The sequence below is a fragment of the Neltuma alba genome, unplaced genomic scaffold, assembly GCF_004799145.2.
Source record: "Neltuma alba isolate B1F8T4 unplaced genomic scaffold, ASM479914v2 tig00001649_pilon, whole genome shotgun sequence".
NCBI classification, from domain to species: domain Eukaryota; kingdom Viridiplantae; phylum Streptophyta; class Magnoliopsida; order Fabales; family Fabaceae; genus Neltuma; species Neltuma alba.
In genome coordinates this window covers 26,539-44,092 of record NW_021632553.1, presented here as the reverse complement: position 1 = coordinate 44,092, position 17,554 = coordinate 26,539, and the positions used below count along the sequence as shown (strand labels likewise).

The following is a 17,554-nucleotide window of genomic DNA, read 5'->3' as shown; positions in this document are numbered from 1 at the left end:
GTTGGACCGCAAGGTTCACATTGCACACCAGCCCAATAGTTCTGATCTAACAGCATTAATTCAACTCTTGAAACACTTACATGCTCAATGAACTTGCTGCTAAAAAGGATGTTATTTCCTAAGCAGCAGAAGATTATGATATGTGTAGCAGTGGTGTTGGTGTGGTGGAGGAGGAGCCCATTAGCCTAAGTAAAGGGAAAGCCCGTGTTGTGACTTGTGAAGGAAATCGCAGAGACTCGCAAGGGCGTATGAATGCTTCATGGGCTTACCCTTCACCTATATAACCCTAATGCCGGTTAGGTTTAGGATAGGCTTTAGTCTAGTCACATTAACTTTTTCTTCATTCCAGTCCCTTGCCTTAATGATTTGAGCCATGAATCATGTTTTTTTGAGCCATTCTGATGAATTTGTCTTGCTAGTATTAAGACTAGTAGGAATCATATATAGTGTCTGTTTGGAGTGACGGTCTAAGCATGAAAAAACAGCTTTTAGGCTTACAAGTATGTTTGGATTAGCTTTTAATATATCTGAAGTATGACTAGAAGTTGCGTTCAATCGTGCAATTTGATGAAGTTATTTCTGGCTGTTTTTTGTTTTTCTGATCGAGCTTTTACACCAGATTCCCTCTCTTCTCCCTTATTTTTTTGTTGTGACATGCTTTTCCTTTCCTCTTTGCGACAGATCCGTCTTCCTTTACATATGCATACATACTCATTTAACATAAAATTTTTTAATAATATTTCTAATTTTTAAAATTATTTTTATTTTATATTTACATAAATTGTGCACAAGTATATCATTTAATTAATTATATAATATTATTTAGTTCAAAATTTTTTCACAAATATCTAATATAAAGATATTTTATTCATTAAATTTAGGGAAAATGATAGTAAAATACCATGTGAATTCCAAAAAGACAAATAAGGAAGCTGAATAAGCAAAATGACAAATAAGGCATTGGGTATCAATCTGAAATTTTGATTTTTGGCCTAATGACCGAATTGCCCTTATTATGTTTGAAAACTGAGGAGATAGAGAAAGAGAGAAATCACCTCCTACCGGTGAAAGCAATCCCCCCACTTGGCGAAACCGAATCCCCCCACTCGACGAAACCAATCCCTCCACTCAGCTAGTGAAACTGAATCCCCCTATTCAGAGAAACCAATCCTCCCACTCGGCGAAACTAAATCCGAATCCCGCATTTGTAGTGAGAGAGGGAGTGAACTTGTGGCAAAGAAGTTGATGGAGGGATTTGGATTATTCATTTTTGTGGCTGCTTCATAGTGAAATAGGAACAGGATTATTGCATTTGAGGGTTTATATTTAGTATTCGGTGAATAATGAAGGAGAAATCAGAAAACAATGGCAAGCAATTACGTAACATAATTGCTGTCATATGCCTACTGGTTTTTGGTAAATCCCATTATGTGAATGGTAAATTTTACTATACATGTAGTTAATTATGAAAGTTAATAGTTCAATATTTATTGTGACGTACTTCAGGTGCACGTTCATTGAATGATTTATTTATGCTTATAAGTTGCCTTTCTGGTGAAAACAACCCATTGAAGAAGTAATCACTTTCACTATAAAAGTTGTGAATCACATTATGTGTTTTGTAAAATTCAGTGTGAAATTTTATTGGTGGTGAAAAGTAAGTTACTCATCCTCCAAAAATATGTTACAAAACCTGTTAACAAAATAGTCACTTTTACTACAAAAGTTGTAAATCCCAGTATATATTTTGTAAAATTCAACGTGAAATTTTATTGGTTTTTAGAAATAAGTTGTCCATCCCCTAAAAACTGGTTGCAAAAGCCATTTAAGAAGTGGTCATTTTCACTATAAAAGTTGTAAATCTCATTGTGTGTTTTGTAAAATTCAGCGTGAAATTTTATTGATTTTTAGAAACAAGTTGCTCATCCCCTGAAAAGAGGTTGCAAAACCCATTTAAGAAGTGGTAATTTTCACTACAAAAGTTGTAAATATTACTATATGTTTTGTAAAATTCAGCGTAAAATTTTATTGATTTTTAGAAACAAGTTGCTCATCCCCTGAAAAGAGGTTGCAAAACTCATTTAAGAAGTGATAATTTTTACTACAAAAGTTGTAAATATCACTATATGTTTTGTAAAATTCAGCGTGAAATTTTATTGGTTTTTAGAAATAAGTTGCCAATCCCTTGAAAACATGTTACAAAACCCATTGAATAAGTGGTCATTTTTACTACGGAAGTTGTAAATCCCACTATACGTTTTGTCAAATTTAGCGTGGAATTTTTTATTAGTTTTTACAAACAAATTATTTATCTCCTGAAAACAGGTTGCAAAACCCATTAACAAAATAGTCACTTTCATTACAAAAGTTGTAAATCACAATATGCGTTTTGTAAAATTCAGGACAAATGGTTTAATAATACTAGAAAACCAGACAGCTTCACATTTTCTGAAATTGGTTTTATGCGAAGAACAGAGACAAAACCAAAATTTTTTAGAGAAATGCTAGGCAATAACATTTTAAGCTGTGGGAACCCATCGAAAATCAGCGTCTTCCTCTCTCCTTCCTCTCTTCTTCCCGATTTCATCAGCGTCTTCCTCCTCTCTCCTTCCCGTATTTCATCAGCGTCTTCCTCTCTCTTTCCTCTCACTTTCAGACAGGGCATTTTGGTCTTTTGGTCAAAAATCTGAATTCCAGATTGGTACCCAGTCCCTTATATGTCATTTTGCTTATTCATGTGCCTTATTTGTCTTTTTGAAATTCAGGTGGTATTTTGTTGTCATTTTCCCTTAAATTTAACTTCTTCCTATTAAAATAATTAAAATGATTATATTATGTAAATTGATTTTTTATTTTGTATTATTTAATAAAAGTCATACCTATTTTAGTAATTTCACAAAGTAAACTTGTTTATTCAATCATAATCCAAACAACTTTTATTTTTACAAACTAACTTATTTATAAAAATTAATTCAAACATAAATTACATTAACCAATCTAACTTTTCAAAAAATCAAATTGAAAATAAGTTAATTTTTTTACCGCGAATCCAAATAGTTCTACAGTCGTTTGATTTTTGGATTTGAATCTCCTCCTGGACACACACACAAGCAAAATAACTAGGTTTAAAAAAGAAAAGGAGGGTCCAAAATAATGTACAAACGAAAATATAATGACAGTATCTGCTTCCTACTGACATGCCTTCTGTGTCTGTATATAAATGCCGCAGCATCCTAAAGAAGCAGATATATCAAAAGATAGAAGGCTATTTGCAGCTGCAGAGACTGTTTTCTGGTTTAAACTTGTGGGATTTGAATGTAAATTAGTAAATTACATTAATTTGATGAACAAGAGCTACAGACTTTAGAACTAATCATTTTGATTGTAAAAAAGAAACTTTGCTTCATTAAGTTGCCTTTTTCAGGATACATATGTACTGTGATTGCCCCACCCTTTGGGTTAATTACTCTGAGTTGATGTTAATCAATTATTATATGTTTGGTGATAGCTGGATTTGTAGACTAGGGTCACACACACACACACCAATCTCAGAATTCCTTCAATGAATCAAAACAATGTTACTGATAAAGATTTCAATGCCGCAATATATGTCATGTTTTACTCTTTTTACTATTGTGATTCACGTTCGTGTGATATCCTCTTCCTTTAATTTGTAAAGCACTTTCTTTACCCCGTTGGACTATCCCCACGTGAAGAGCAATTAAACTAATCATCCATGATTAAGAATCTCAAAAGATGACATATCCATGCGCACTCACATTCCTTTTTCATTTCCCCCCTCCTCTTTTCTTTGTAATTCTAGCTTCTTATGATTAGACCATTCAAATTTCCCGACACTCTCTTTCTGGTTGTTTAATTTGTCCATTTTTTCTTCCAAATTTAAGGCACATATGCTTTTTATTGGTATGAGCTTCACATCATTAGCCTAAACTTGGCAAGTTCTGGTTAGTTAGAATACTATACAATATCAGAGCTAAATAAAATGATTTAGACATGATAAGAGGCATATGATGATACCTGAGAAAAGAAGCAATAGAAGACAAAACGGCGATAGGTTTGATTGGTGAGGGGAAAGAAGAATATAAAGGGAAGAAGAAAGGAATGTGAGAAGGTGAATAAAGTAGAGAAGACAAAACAAGGAGGTGAAAGAGTCAGATTTAAGAGATGCTACGAACAATAGGTGACTTATTCTCTTAAAATTAGGTTCATGTGACCAGTCTGTCTTGAGGTATGTTGAGTTGGCCTGTGCTTAGAATCCAAGGAGAATAAAATAGTGTCAAATGTCACTTCATATCTTTGCATTCATTCTCTTTTATCCTTTTGTTTCACGGTTTCTCTTCTCTCACAAAAAAAATGGACCACCGAAAGCAACCACCCTTCAATACAATAGGAATAAGAATACTATGCAGATCCATTTGTATATATTGTATCACACCAAAAACCATAACGTCTTTCTTGTCATCTTGTATGAATTATATATACCTGCATTTTTTTCCAGTTAAAGGGAAAAACAAAATTTAAAGAACATGTAACGTTACTTCTCCAACGGTAAAGTTTCTCCCTTGAATTTGTTTGTTCTGTTCATGCGAATAATGGACAAAATGAAAGAACCTTCTGCCGCGATGACAAGAAACACAGAGGGAAGTGGGACTCACATATGTGAAAACTTCATATGGATCCTTAATTTAGAGAATCAAAATTTCAGAAAATCATATAAATGTCCATCGGATTATTGGAAACAATCGACATAAATACAAACCAAACTAAATTCAGAAAGTAGGAACCAATACATTTATATCATCAACCCTCTCAACTTTCTTAATAAACTATACCGATGCAGGTCAAATAATTACATTCCCAAACCTTCTTCCATTTCCACCCCAAACCAAAAAAAAAAAGAAGGAAAAGAAACAAAAAGACAATTTATAATATAGAGATAGACAAAACTAAACACATACGTACAAATTAAAACAAGTTAGGCACACTTCTCTCACCTTAACATGGTAATTATGCTAAAATCTTGGTCGGATCTTCTCCATTTCCTTATTTCTATTCTTTGTAGGTTTTAGAGAGAGATAGACATAGAATGTACAGAGCTCAATGGGTTTCATACATTTTATATGTCTGTCTCTCTCTGAAATTGACAAAAAAGTTAAAAGAAGAAAATGTTGAAGATCCAAATTTCAGGTACATAAACACCATTTATCAGGAATAAAATTTGATGCCTCCTTGAGAGTGGTTAAATTTATTGTGTCACCTTAGATGGCTACTCAAGACTCTGTTGAAGCGGCTTGAAGATGTAGAACATTGGCTTTTGAAATCAGCAAGCCTATCAGAATTATTTCCAGAATCCCAAAGCCTTTGCCTCGGCGCACTCACTGATCTAGACTTGGCTCGAGATGACTCGGTGTTGGCCATATAGTTTGGGTGACCAAAGTAGCCACACTCACTCCTTGTGGGGGTGAAAGGACCCGTTCTTCTTCTTGAAGCAGAAAATGACTCTGGACTGTTCTGATATGAATGGGCTGAGAGTTCTTTGCTGTTCATCTCTGCTGTTCTTGAAGCTTTCTCTTCTTTTCTCTTCTGATGAAACTTGAGGGAACTGAAGAGACCTTGGTTTACACTGCTTGTTGAACGCTTTGACGGAGACTCATATGCCAAAGGATTCTCGTTCTGGGAGTTCAAGCGGGGCTTCCAAGTATCAACTTCGAGAATTTTATCACTCTTCTCATCATCTCCTCTGGGATGGTTCCACACATTTTCTTCCATCCAATTGTCGTACCATTGCGATACAAACCTTGATCTCCCCGAGCCAATGTCCCTGAAATTTGCATTGGAACTGCATCTCTGCAGGTTCAATCAGAGAAATGCTATTCAATTAGAGAAATGTTTGAACCTTCCTTCAAATTAAAGTCCTCAACTTGTTCAAAAATTCTTTTTTGTTTTACGCAGTAAAAGATGATGATAAATATAAGTTACAGAGCAGAAGCAAATGCCCATTAAGGGACAAAGAGACCAGTCCACACCGACCCCAGCTTTGACAACGATAAAATTTAATAGGTTCAGAAGAAGACACGTTTTAGTCTGATGACTCATTTACAACCAGCATTCGAAGCATCCCATTATCCAGTATGAGTACCTTCAGAAGAGGAGATCCTTCAAATTTAGTACTATTGGCTCTAAGTGAGGTTCCATAATGTTCAGAAACCTGCAATTAACGTAAAACCATCAAGGTTAAATCAAGGACCACGCTCAAATCACCAGCTTGACTTGCGGAATTTAATGACCTGACTTGGCACGAAAACAAGCTCGAAAACTTTGGATAAGATTATAAACAGACATAAAAAGATGTAAATTGCGCAAAACATGGTTTCTTACAGGGTGATGAGAGAGTGGAGACTTGGCAGAATGGAGAATATGGGACAACTGCACGCGACCTGCACGTGCACGGGACTGCAGCCTCACCAAAGTTTGCATGCGCCTCAGCATATCTGCTGTTTGCTTTCTTACGATGTGACCTCTTACCAACGCTTGCAACTTCACCAATGCTTTTAGTGCTCTCAGAGCTCTCTTTGCCTTTCAAATCCAAACCCTTTTGTTAACTTCAGTTTCCAAATAACATTCCATGGCTTGCCATGATAAAAATTCACCCAAATTTCCCAATTTTAAGATAAATAAATATTTTTACATTTTCCTTTATAATTGATTTGAGGATGTTTCTACTTTTAATGAAGTGAAAAAGAAATGAGTACTTGCTAACTTGCCCATCACTCTCTTAATGCATCATTTGGTGATAGCAAGCCTAACCACCACAACTCTGGTCCATAACCTACTAGACATAGTTCATCATGATTTGCATAGGACCAACCAATCTTTTACTGCTATTAAAAAAATATGTAAAAAATATAACTGAATTTTTTTTAAAAAAAAAAATCCTTGCACGGTCCTGTTCCATAATTATACAAAATATCATTTAAAAGGACCGACCTAGTTTTGGTGTTTTTTTTTTCCGGAAGAGCCACTGTATACTTTTCCTGCTCCAAAGGAAAGTATAATTCGTGGGGCTTTATGATTCTCACCCTCGTTTCCTTTTTTTTTCCCCCCAAGTTTGTTATCGTAATTGAGACCTCAATTTTATCGTCTCTCACAATGAAGGGCTCATACTGAACTCAAAGGAGAGAAAAATGATAAAAACGAACTTATATCTGTCAAAAGAGAGAAATTCATATGAGTAACTTCATAAAATATTGAGATATATTTTTTTTAATTTTAAAGCGTAAATAGAATGAAGAAGCAGAAAAGCAACACGCAGTGAGGAACGATGACAAGTGTTTGTTTCGCGAGAAAAACTAAGAAAATGACTTCGGCCAGGAAAACAGAGGATGAAATCAAATCACGTACAAAGAGAGTCAAACAAATTTGAAAATACCGGCTGACGTGCTATGGCTGCATGTTGATCCGAACTTCAAAGTTGAATCCGGAAAACCAAGCGCCAAAAAATTCTCACAACCTCGGGAATAGTACTTACCAAGTAACCACGAAACGCCGACTGTATCTTAACGGCGGCGACGTCTTCCGGCCACCGGTGCTGGCTTGTGCTAGGACCGCCACCGCCATTCGTGAGTCTAACCACCTCCGCCGCTGCATGAGCGGCGGCAAGAGCGGCCTCCGCCACGGCCGCCGTCGCCGCAGCCACTGCAATGGCATGTTTATTAGCGTTCAAGGAATCACCGTATGGCAGCGAAGAAGTGGAAAGGTCGGTGTTATTGAGATCAGAAGTAGCACTTTGGGATTTGTCTTTGCTGCGTTTGATGAATCTCCATCTCCGTTTACTCTTGACCGGTTCAGAGCCGGACTTGTGGGAGCCTTCGGATGGAGAGGCCGGCTTTTTGCCGCCGAAAATTCGCCGAAGGAAACCCATATCTCATTGGAGGGCGGGGGATTTCAACGAAATGGTCGGGATTTTGGTCGAGAAGAACATAGTGAGAGAATTGAATTGGCAGGGAGAGTGAGAAGAGAAGGAATTTTGCTACTAGGAAGGAAGTAACAGAACTTCGGTTACAGAAGCGAGAAAGAGAAGGAATATATAGCTGAACGCTTGGGGAATGGGGATGAAAACGACGCGGGAGTAAAGAGAGTGATCATCACGCGCGACGCCATGTTCTTTTCCTATTGGTGCAAGTTTTGTCCTGCCGCTGCCTGGCTTCATTTGGGTGGACTGGGAAAGCAAACCAAAGATAAGGAAAAATTGCAATATTATTTCTAATACCGTCAAATTACTCTCTCTCTCTTTTTTTTTTTTGGGGGAAAATTCAATGCGAAGAATTTAGATCTATATCTGTTTTCTACCATATTTTGAACTATTTTTCTTGATTTTTGGACTGAGTGGATGAGAACTCTCTTGTCCAACACTCCATTAGTTACTACCTAACTTTCCGATGCTTAAAATCATTTCTTTAAGATCATTATTATTATTATTATTCTGTTAGGCTTCTTGTAATAATGTATCCTAATAATATACTTTTTCAGTTTTTAATATAGAACCTCATTTTGAGTTGATTTTAGTCTTAAATATAAGATCTATTTCTTACGTTTATTAATTTTTTTTAAATTATCCCTTTGCATAGTCTCTCAACTATAATTAAGTAGAAGAGGGATGGATGATATTAACAAAGATTATTATAGTGTTTTAGGAAAAACATATCATATTTCTTATAATTAACTAACTTATTTAACTTTTTTAATCTAATTAAATTAGTTAAATAGATATTATATTAAGAATAAGAGAAATATTACAATAACATATGGTGGTAGTATAAATCGAGGCTGAAATTAAAATTTTATACAAATAGTTAAAAAAATGTGTGGAATAGAAGAAGTGGTAGTGAGAGGCAGGTGACAACGTATGCGACAAATATTAACGTACGAAGGTGGACTGTGATGCACTGATGCTTGCTCGCAGCGGCCTCTTTCCACATAAACGACAAATATCGAATTATAATTTTTGAAAAAAAATATATATAAAAGAAGAAAGTAATGAAAATTAACCTTGTGTGACCTTGATGCTGGCTTTTCTGTATCGTCTGGCTGATTCTATTCCTGGCAAAATGCTATCTATTTCATATTTTTTTCCCCCTCTAAACGCATTCTCGCTTATGATTTATAAGTACCACTCAGTATTTATGTAACTTTTTAAAGAAAACTACGGACAATGTACATTTTTCCGATGTACCATTAGCCAGTGAATAGTTGAAAATACTAACTCTGATATTTAATATAAAAACTAATTTGATATTTTATTTAGTTCTAAACATAAGCCTTGATATATTTTATCTATCATATTTATCTATTTTTTAAGATAATCTTTATAATAGTTACACATGTTTAATGTTTCATCAAATGGTAGTTCTAACTAATATACATGATTAGCACAGGTATTTTGGAGAAGACAACACTTATTTATTACAAATAACTAACTTAATTAATTTTTTTAATATATCTAAATCAGTGAACTAATTTTTATATTAAAGATTAAAAGATACTAAGTACATATACATGGGACGAATGGGAGGCATTAATAAGTGTATGGGCGATGTATTGATGGATGTCACTTGCCAACGTGCAAAGAATAAATAAACTAAATGTCACAGCTGACATATACATTATATAAATATATATATTTATACATGAGAGAGAGAGAGAGAGATGCTAGGAAGAGCTTTTATTTAAAGAGAAGCTTACGGAGTTATGGCGACTTGTATATATTGTTTTAATGATAAAGGTTAATGTTCCTTTGGCTGGGGATGCTCATCAGCCGATGCATTACTAAGCTTTTTGAGCAAGTTTTGTAAAGGTTAAATAGATCAATACATGATGATCTCTTAGCTGTATATTCTGGTTCATATATGTAATTTGATACTAAACATGAGACATTAATCTATTTAATATCCTCGTTAAAGGAAAAATATTTTAAGGATAATAAATAACTAACTTGACCCTCTTTTTAATTTATATCATAAATAATTAACTCTCTCTAGTTAACAAGTCAAGTCATATTTAGAAGAATATGTTGATCCAAAATATTAGTTAAAAATAATAAATATAGAAGATATTTACATATTTTTTTAAACTCCACTCTTATTTGTAAAGCAAGTATATGAAAGATAATAAGTAAACATTTATTGCGGAGAAATAAAAAAATGATATATATTTAATGAGGCAAAAAGTATAAAAGTTAGTTCAAAATTTTAGATCAAAAAAATTTGTTTATTATATCTAGATACACCCCTACGAGAGAAATTGTTTCTTATAAAAGGAGACGAATGAAGAATTATTTTTCTCCCTTCTTCATAACCTCATTTAATATAGGCAAAATGGGGGGGGGGGGAATCAATTTAAGACATGTTTAATGAGTTAACTACTATTTCTTAGTTTTGATAAATGAATTCTTATATTTTGTATTTAGAATTAGAGGCAGTATAAATGAATATTTATGGATCTACCAAGCCGCGTGCAGATGCCAGTGATGCCACTCTTGATACTGACAGCACCCAGCAACAAATTAATGAGGCATCCATATGTCTCACCCAACTTCCTCGTTCTTCTTTTGGCTAATCTCAAGCCTCCACCATACGTCTCACCGTTTGGCACAATCATTCTCTCGTCTCTTACGAATGTTGTCTTTTATCTACCCAACTCTGTCTTTTAATCTTAGGACTTGGGGGTTCCATACTTCCATTTAATAAGTGACCTTTTCCATTCATAATATTCACATTTTTTCAGATATGGGACTTTTAATTCCTACGCCTACCCATCAACATGTAATTGTCAATTCATTAAAATCTTTATCAGCATGATTACTTACTGCTTTGCTAATTCATGTACGACAATATACTCTTTGCATCACCGAAATAAAATGTTGGAGTTTCACATCAAACACCGGTTGGTGAAGAATGCATCCACCATACTCCAAATTAAGAGAATATATAGCTCTCATCAATTAATTCGTTGACTTCCTTTCCCTCAGCCAGTTTACAGGAATTCAACATCTTAGTTTCTACATTTATTGCCTCGCACCTCGTCCTTTTACCTTTATTGTTTCGACATAAGTACTCCTCTTCGGGAATGTCTTATTTCATCTTATTTATAAATCATATCATTAAATTTTTAGTATTAATTTTTTTTTACATTTTATTTAGATTTTTATTTGTTAAATACATATATTAAGTCAGAGGACAGTTGAAAAATTAGATTTCAATATAGAGTAAATGAGGTTTTAAGTCTTTTTTTAAGTTGGGCAAAACATAATTTATAATTATTTTGTCATTTTTCATTGGGTTTTTCAGGTGCGGCCACAGAAGAAACCCGGAAATTTAAGATAACCAACAAAACAGCTACTGCCTACCAGACTTAAAACACATTAATTATGGTCCAACTTGAACCCAGACAGACAACTATCTATTGACAATAACGGAATATTTTTCCCAAGTTAATTATTCACAGTTATAGTTTTCCCCAACTTTCCAAGAATTAACACATTTATAGTTGTATACAATACATATTGCTAGGTTAAGGTATTGAAGAACTTCAAAGCAAAGGAATGTAATCAATCTTTTTTTCAAATCTAATGCAATGATTAGGCTGTTGAGTCACAACTCCAATATCAAACAAAAGCATCCTTATCTATAATCGTACCATAAAAGATCTGCACATTTAAAACTGAATTAGCTTTTTCCCCCAACAAAATTTTTTTTTTCCTGTTTCTTGATTCCGGAGAGAGGAATAAATAAGAAAAATGACAAGAGAAGATTGAATTAGTGGTGGTTAGAAGGAGAAGGGGCAGTCCAATACTTCTTAACAGCAAAAAGGAGCTTGTGCCTGTGAAGAGGGCCATCTTCATGGTCCACAATTTGAGAGTCCCATTCCATTCCACTGACGATTCTCTTTAATTTGAGCAACACATCCACGTCATCCCTAATTATCACACTGCCCTCTGGCCTAAGAATCCTATCCATCTCTAACACTATGTCTTCCATCTCACATCTACACCACAACATGCCCTTTTATTATGTGTGGTTCACAACACAAAAATAAAGTACAGCATCAAGAAAGAAAAAATAATGACCTTCGCTTCAGGTTTTGAAATTGCCTCCCAAAAATCAACAATAATTACACATTAGTATGGACTTTTTGATTAACATGTAATTATATACTTTTTACATCTACTCTTGGTTTGGATGGGAAGAAAAAATAGAAGAAAGGATACTTGGAGGGAAAACTCCAAATAATAGTGAAATAATAAAAGTAGTATTTTTAGAAGTATTCCTTCCTGGTATTTTCCTTTCCCTATTTTCTTCCCATTCTTCCCTCCATCCAAGCCAAACCTTAATCAACATGGACTTTTTCATATGTTGCAGAATGGGGAAGAATGGGGGGCGGGGGGGATAAAATGAAGGAAGCAAATGGAAAAAGAAGAGAAGATGGAGATGAGGGATTATTTTCAGACTGAACAAGGAAAATGAAAATAGATATTTATATTTTATATAAATAACATTCTGAAAATTTTATCTTAAATCTGATTTTTTTTTTCAAAAAAAAGAAATAAACTTTCTTCAAAAAAAGTGTTCCGAGGGTTGGTTGAACTTTCTCCGTTCTCTCATTAAAACGTGCTTTTGGCTTGCATCAAGTGACTTGATTTGATCTAAATTAAAAAATAAAAAAACGTGCAAACCAACCTGTTACTGTAAAGGCTGAATACCGAGTCAGCATGGATCAGATCATAAGTTCTAGGATAAGTAGACATTGCTTCACACCTGCAAAGAATTTAAGGCCACAAGCGCTTTAGAAAGAACACAGAAAAGAGTGACAGAAGTTAAGAAAACTCCATTGAACAGAGCAGATAAGGAATTTTTTAACCAACCAGTCTTGGTATGTTCCAATCAATCCTCGTTCATATATTACCCCAAGTGTGTTAACCTTAGCCTGGACAGGAACTACATTCATCACCCAAACTGGATCATCAATAAGTGCGGCAGCAAATCCACCCAAGTAGGCATTCATGTCTAGGAGGTTCCGGTATCTTCCAGGTTTTCCTAGCTGGTTGTTCACTTTCTTGTAATGTGACAACCTCTTCCTCCACAACTCAGAATCCTTGTTGAATGTTTCAGCTGTAACTCCTTCTACGGTTCCCATGGATATCCTTGGCGGGACGGCATTTAATCTCTTGGGCCAAGTTTTCAATGCCCTTCCTGCAGTTTCTTCTCTTCCAGACACTTCAGGCAGAGGACTCAAACAAGTTTGCATGTCTGTGTACCTGAAAATGGCAATCAATTAAAAAAACAGATCAAGTCGAAAATTACTTCAATTTTAGAGTTCAAGCTCTGGTAAACACCCATGACAGGACAAATGCTAAATTCATAGTTCAGCATCGAACAAGCAAAAACAATGGGAAAATGAAACCCAAACAGGTCTTGTCAGGGACAGATGTCAAAAAAATACTTAGTGCAGGAACAACGAAAGAGAAAGGTAAAAACGAAATAGAAATGAGGAATTGTCATAGGCAAACGCAAAATACGTAGCTCAGCAGTAAACAAGCACAAACAGTGGGAAAATGAACAGGTCTAGGAAGGGGCAAATTCAAAATACAAAGTTCGGCAGGCATTGTCAGGGACAAATGTTAACTACATAGTTTAGGAGCAAAGAAACAGAAAGGTCAGAAGATTGAAGCACAAACCAGGCTTTGTCAGGGTCCTCGGCCTGGCAGAAAGGGCGCTTATGATTGGCTTTGCAATCCAAATGGTTTTTGGGCTTCTGCCAGATAGCAATATCACCCTTCTCCACCAACTTCTTCCAGCAAAGGCTCTTAGCCACATTCTCGAGCTTGGTCTGCTCTTCATTCAAATCCTCCTTCGTTCTTTCCCATCCTTTCCAGTGTCTCTTCCAGTTGATCGGAGGCCCAGATAGAACCCAGAAGCCGCCAGGCCTCAACAATCGATCCACTTCATTTAGATAAACTCCATCTAACCAAGGAGCGAAAAAATACATCATTACAAGCAACTCTTGTATCATAAATCTATATATTCTCTTTAATTTCTCTCGGAGGCCTACAATCAACAAAGCATCAATAATTCTACAAAGGAACTCTTTCACCCCACAACTTATAAGTGGCAATGTAGCACGATCACAACAGGCCTAGACCTGTTAATCAGCTTGTTTAACTCGTTCATGGGACAGGTTTAAACATTTACTTTACCCGTTAAAACTGAAGTCTAAAGAAAGCAGCCAGTCCAAAGCAATGAGTTAAAGAACTAAATGAGAAATAGAGGCATCATTATTATTACATCTATCTTTCTTGTACAAAATACTAAGGTACAAGTGTTTATGAAGATCGACTTATATATGGTGTGTGAGGATACCATATTCAGCCCATCGGATGAGGCAGCGAGAGCAATGAGCCATGTCGAAAGCTCTAGAAGGGAAAGGCAGCCTCTTGGAGGCTAGCACTCCAATCAATGCGGGAACTCCCCGTTCAAGAGCAAACTGTACTTGTGCTTCATGTGTATCCCTTGGTGCTAATGACATTGTTAAGATGTCACGAGAGAGAAGAAAGGCTCCCCAACTAGCCACCTGCCTTCATCAAAGCTTAATCAGATCTTGAAATTGACATTTTTATTACATTGGGGCACTCGATTCTAAAAGTAGGACTCAAGCTTCACATTACAATGTAAGATCAAACCATGCATTTTAATTGCCAAAAACAACGGATGTATAGCAGTAGGCCCCACAGTCTCCCGGTAAGAAATATGGTACGAAAAACAAAAAAAAAGGACTTTGACCCAGATCAGATACGATACAGTGTTATGGCTGATACATGATGAGATGAGACAGATGAATTGTTTAGGAGGAAATATATAATCTCGCTGGGCAAGCGACAAATGGAGGCACATAGAATCATTACATATTAATTACACCACGCATTGTTATTGAAAATACAGCTTTAAAGTCAGAATGAATCTGCTAAAATCCGGTCAAAACTTACGCTTTTGGAATTCGTTGGGCTATTTCAGGCAGAAAAGGACCCAAAAAAACGAGGGAAAGAAAAGGAATTCTCTTGATGACCGTAAGATCTTTCTTTTTAAAAACTTCTTTAATCAGTAATTGCACTTTTAAAATTCATTCTCATGATATAAAGGGTTAATATGGAGACAATGCCCCGAGATGTGTCTAAGCGGATCTCACGCATAGCAAGACGAATTTGGGAGAAGCAACCCTATTGAATTGTTTATAGCAATTTTGGTTAATAAAAAATGTTATTTATAGCAATGAAAGATTCCCCAAACAAATTTATATTTAAAAAACTGCGAGGACGGCCGCCCACATCTGTTTAGAACTAAATTCCAAAGCTTAAAGCTTAAAAAAGGATAAAATGAGTAAGATTGTCTTCAAGAGTTCAAGTTCAGAAATTTCTCAATTACAACTACATTAATTACCCCTGTTCAAAAAAACTACGACTAAATGCCTACCTCGGATATGAACAAGGAAGAATGGGATACTTCCGCATCTTCTCATTAAAAAATAACTGAATATGCATCAATAAAATTATTAGATACAACCTATTTTAGACTTTATAAGAAGTTAAGATATAGAAAGAGGTGTGTGAGCATATTATTCAACAAAGAAGTAAAGAAGAAAGAATGTAGAAAGAAGCCAACCGTCCCAAGTACAGTTAAAGACATCGCAGTACTTAAAAAGGAAAATTACTTTGATATAGTATTATTATTTATATTTAGATTATTCAATGGCATGTTTCATTTTGGAAGTTATAAATTAATTAAGGATAAATTTGTATGTTTGAACTATTTAAATGAAGTAATGCTAAATAAGACTAATTTTGCTATTTAACAATTTCAACATAAACTTGCCCTCTCTCTCTCTTAAATAAAATAAGTATAGACAGATTTGTTTCAATTTTATTCTTTGATTTCAGTCCCAAAAAAAAAAGATTCTCTCGAAAGCACCAACGATATTTTACGATGTTCAAAAAAATCAAATAAATTTCACGGAAGTGATCCAAAGATTCCCACAGAAGGACCAACTTGCTTAGAAAAGCAAGAATTAAGAAATTAAAAGTGAAAAAGCGATAAAACAAGGAAAAGGGAAGGCAAAATTACCCCACAGCCAGTGTCAATGGCACTTCTAATGGAGCCATCCCGGAGATTAATCAACTTTCCGATGTTGTCAATATATGCGTCCGCTCCCTTCGGAAACATGGTCCCACCTCCCGGGAACCGGAACCGGTTTCCCTCGAACCGGATCCAGTTCTGTCCCGCCTTCTCCACCGTCAGTTCCCTGTGAGGCACGTTCGCAAACCATGCCAGATCCCGGCTCTTCGGCCACGGGAAAGGATTCCGGTATCCAGCCGGCGCTGGAATCCGGCACTTCAGTATCTCTCCCTTCTCTCGCTCCGGGCAGTGCCTCTCTCTGTATATCATCCTCGTCCTCGTGTACCTCAGCGACCTACCGTGATCCTCGCATGGCGTGTACTCGCTGTACTCCACGCCGCACCGGGGGTATTTTTTCACCACGGTTGCCTCCGCCGCCAGACCGGTAGCGTTATGGTGGGAGGAGAAATCGAGACGGTGGTTCCCGGCGGTGGAGGTTTTAGCGCACGGGACATTGAGGACGTTGCTGGTGGTGGTCTTGGCGGAGGAGATGAGTGCTGCTCCCTTCTGATACGAACCCACAAGGTAAGAGACGACGCAGAGGATGACGACGAGGGTGTAGATGTTGGTTTTTCTGCAGGCAGAGGGCTTAGAAAGCTTGGAAGTGGGATGATAGAGTGATGCAGAATCAGCACCAGCCATGTCCCAGAGCTTTAGAATCTGGAAGAACGGGGTCGTGTGCTGGGAGGCTGCGTCTTATGTACGGGAACGGAAGTGAAGAGGGGAGAGGAGAAGAGAAGAGAGATTAAAGTGGGACGTGAAGTGTTCGGCGAAATGCGCGTGTGGAGATTGTTTGATTGGGTGGGGGCTGTGTCTTGGAAAAGCGTGGGGGCCAATGGATTGCCACTGCCAATACTGTTGTACGTAATTGCACTCATTGGGTCTCGTCTTTGTAGAAGTGAGGTATATCCCATTATTCTTCGTTCACTTTCTTTCCCTTTCTCGGACCCAAATATTATAGAGGAAAAAGAGGATATCTTCTTACTTTCTGAATTTTTCTGCAGTGAGATTTTTTTAAGTAAATAGACCTTGGGGCTATTGTTCATAAACAAAGACTCCATCATTGCCCAAGCCTCTTGTACGAAGCTACGAAACAAAAAATTTGTATTATGTTAACGAAAAAAAATACACAATAAACATGTTACAGGTTATTTCATTTCACTACCAAGAAAGAGTACCAACAGTGGCATGAGTAATTAAAGCATTTTAATTTAATGGGTTTCTATTTTCTGACATGATGTGTTTGTTGGTCTTTGATTGCTGTCACTCTGTCACCTACCAAGAGGCATTAGGGGAAACTTTGTGAGTTGGAG

The 17,554-nt window shown here is 36.2% G+C and overlaps 2 protein-coding genes across 3 annotated transcripts; both read right to left on the bottom strand.

The window, feature by feature from the left end:
• Positions 1 to 4,720: 4,720 nt before the first annotated feature.
• On the bottom strand, positions 4,721 to 7,990 carry LOC114760874 (protein IQ-DOMAIN 14). 2 transcript variants are annotated; one of them, XM_028950184.1, is made up of 5 exons: positions 7,807 to 7,990; positions 7,550 to 7,716; positions 6,400 to 6,597; positions 6,161 to 6,229; positions 4,721 to 5,868 (listed from the first exon to the last, which is right to left on the bottom strand). In XM_028950184.1, exons 1-5 carry the CDS (start codon positions 7,940 to 7,942, stop codon positions 5,275 to 5,277), a joined length of 1,164 nt encoding a protein of 387 aa, XP_028806017.1. In that variant the 5' UTR covers positions 7,943 to 7,990; the 3' UTR covers positions 4,721 to 5,274. The 2 variants fall into 2 exon arrangements, with proteins under 2 accessions (XP_028806017.1, XP_028806009.1); XM_028950176.1 differs by having other exon boundaries at positions 7,550 to 7,990.
• A 3,539-nt stretch (positions 7,991 to 11,529) lies between these two features.
• On the bottom strand, positions 11,530 to 17,266 carry LOC114760867 (probable methyltransferase PMT15). The gene is made up of 6 exons (XM_028950168.1): positions 16,191 to 17,266; positions 14,436 to 14,646; positions 13,754 to 14,039; positions 12,941 to 13,333; positions 12,756 to 12,833; positions 11,530 to 12,063 (listed from the first exon to the last, which is right to left on the bottom strand). Exons 1-6 carry the CDS (start codon positions 16,881 to 16,883, stop codon positions 11,835 to 11,837), a joined length of 1,890 nt encoding a protein of 629 aa, XP_028806001.1. The 5' UTR covers positions 16,884 to 17,266; the 3' UTR covers positions 11,530 to 11,834.
• Positions 17,267 to 17,554: the final 288 nt, after the last annotated feature.

Bases quoted from the DNA above. Each gene is read 5' to 3' on its own strand.
- LOC114760874 (XM_028950176.1), bottom strand. From the start codon at position 7,942: ATGGGTTTCCTTCGGCGAATTTTCGGCGGCAAAAAGCCGGCCTCTCCA. The intron at 6,598-7,549 runs GTAAGTACTATT...TGGATTTGAAAG, and splicing joins CGGCGTTTCGTGGTTACTTG to GCAAAGAGAGCTCTGAGAGC. The intron at 6,230-6,399 runs GTAAGAAACCAT...CGTTAATTGCAG, and splicing joins CTCCACTCTCTCATCACCCT to GTTTCTGAACATTATGGAAC.
- LOC114760867 (XM_028950168.1), bottom strand. From the start codon at position 16,883: ATGGCTGGTGCTGATTCTGCATCACTCTATCATCCCACTTCCAAGCTT. The intron at 14,647-16,190 runs GTAATTTTGCCT...TGATGAAGGCAG, and splicing joins CCATTGACACTGGCTGTGGG to GTGGCTAGTTGGGGAGCCTT. The intron at 12,064-12,755 runs GTTGGTTTGCAC...GTTGTGGTGTAG, and splicing joins TTCAGCCTTTACAGTAACAG to ATGTGAGATGGAAGACATAG.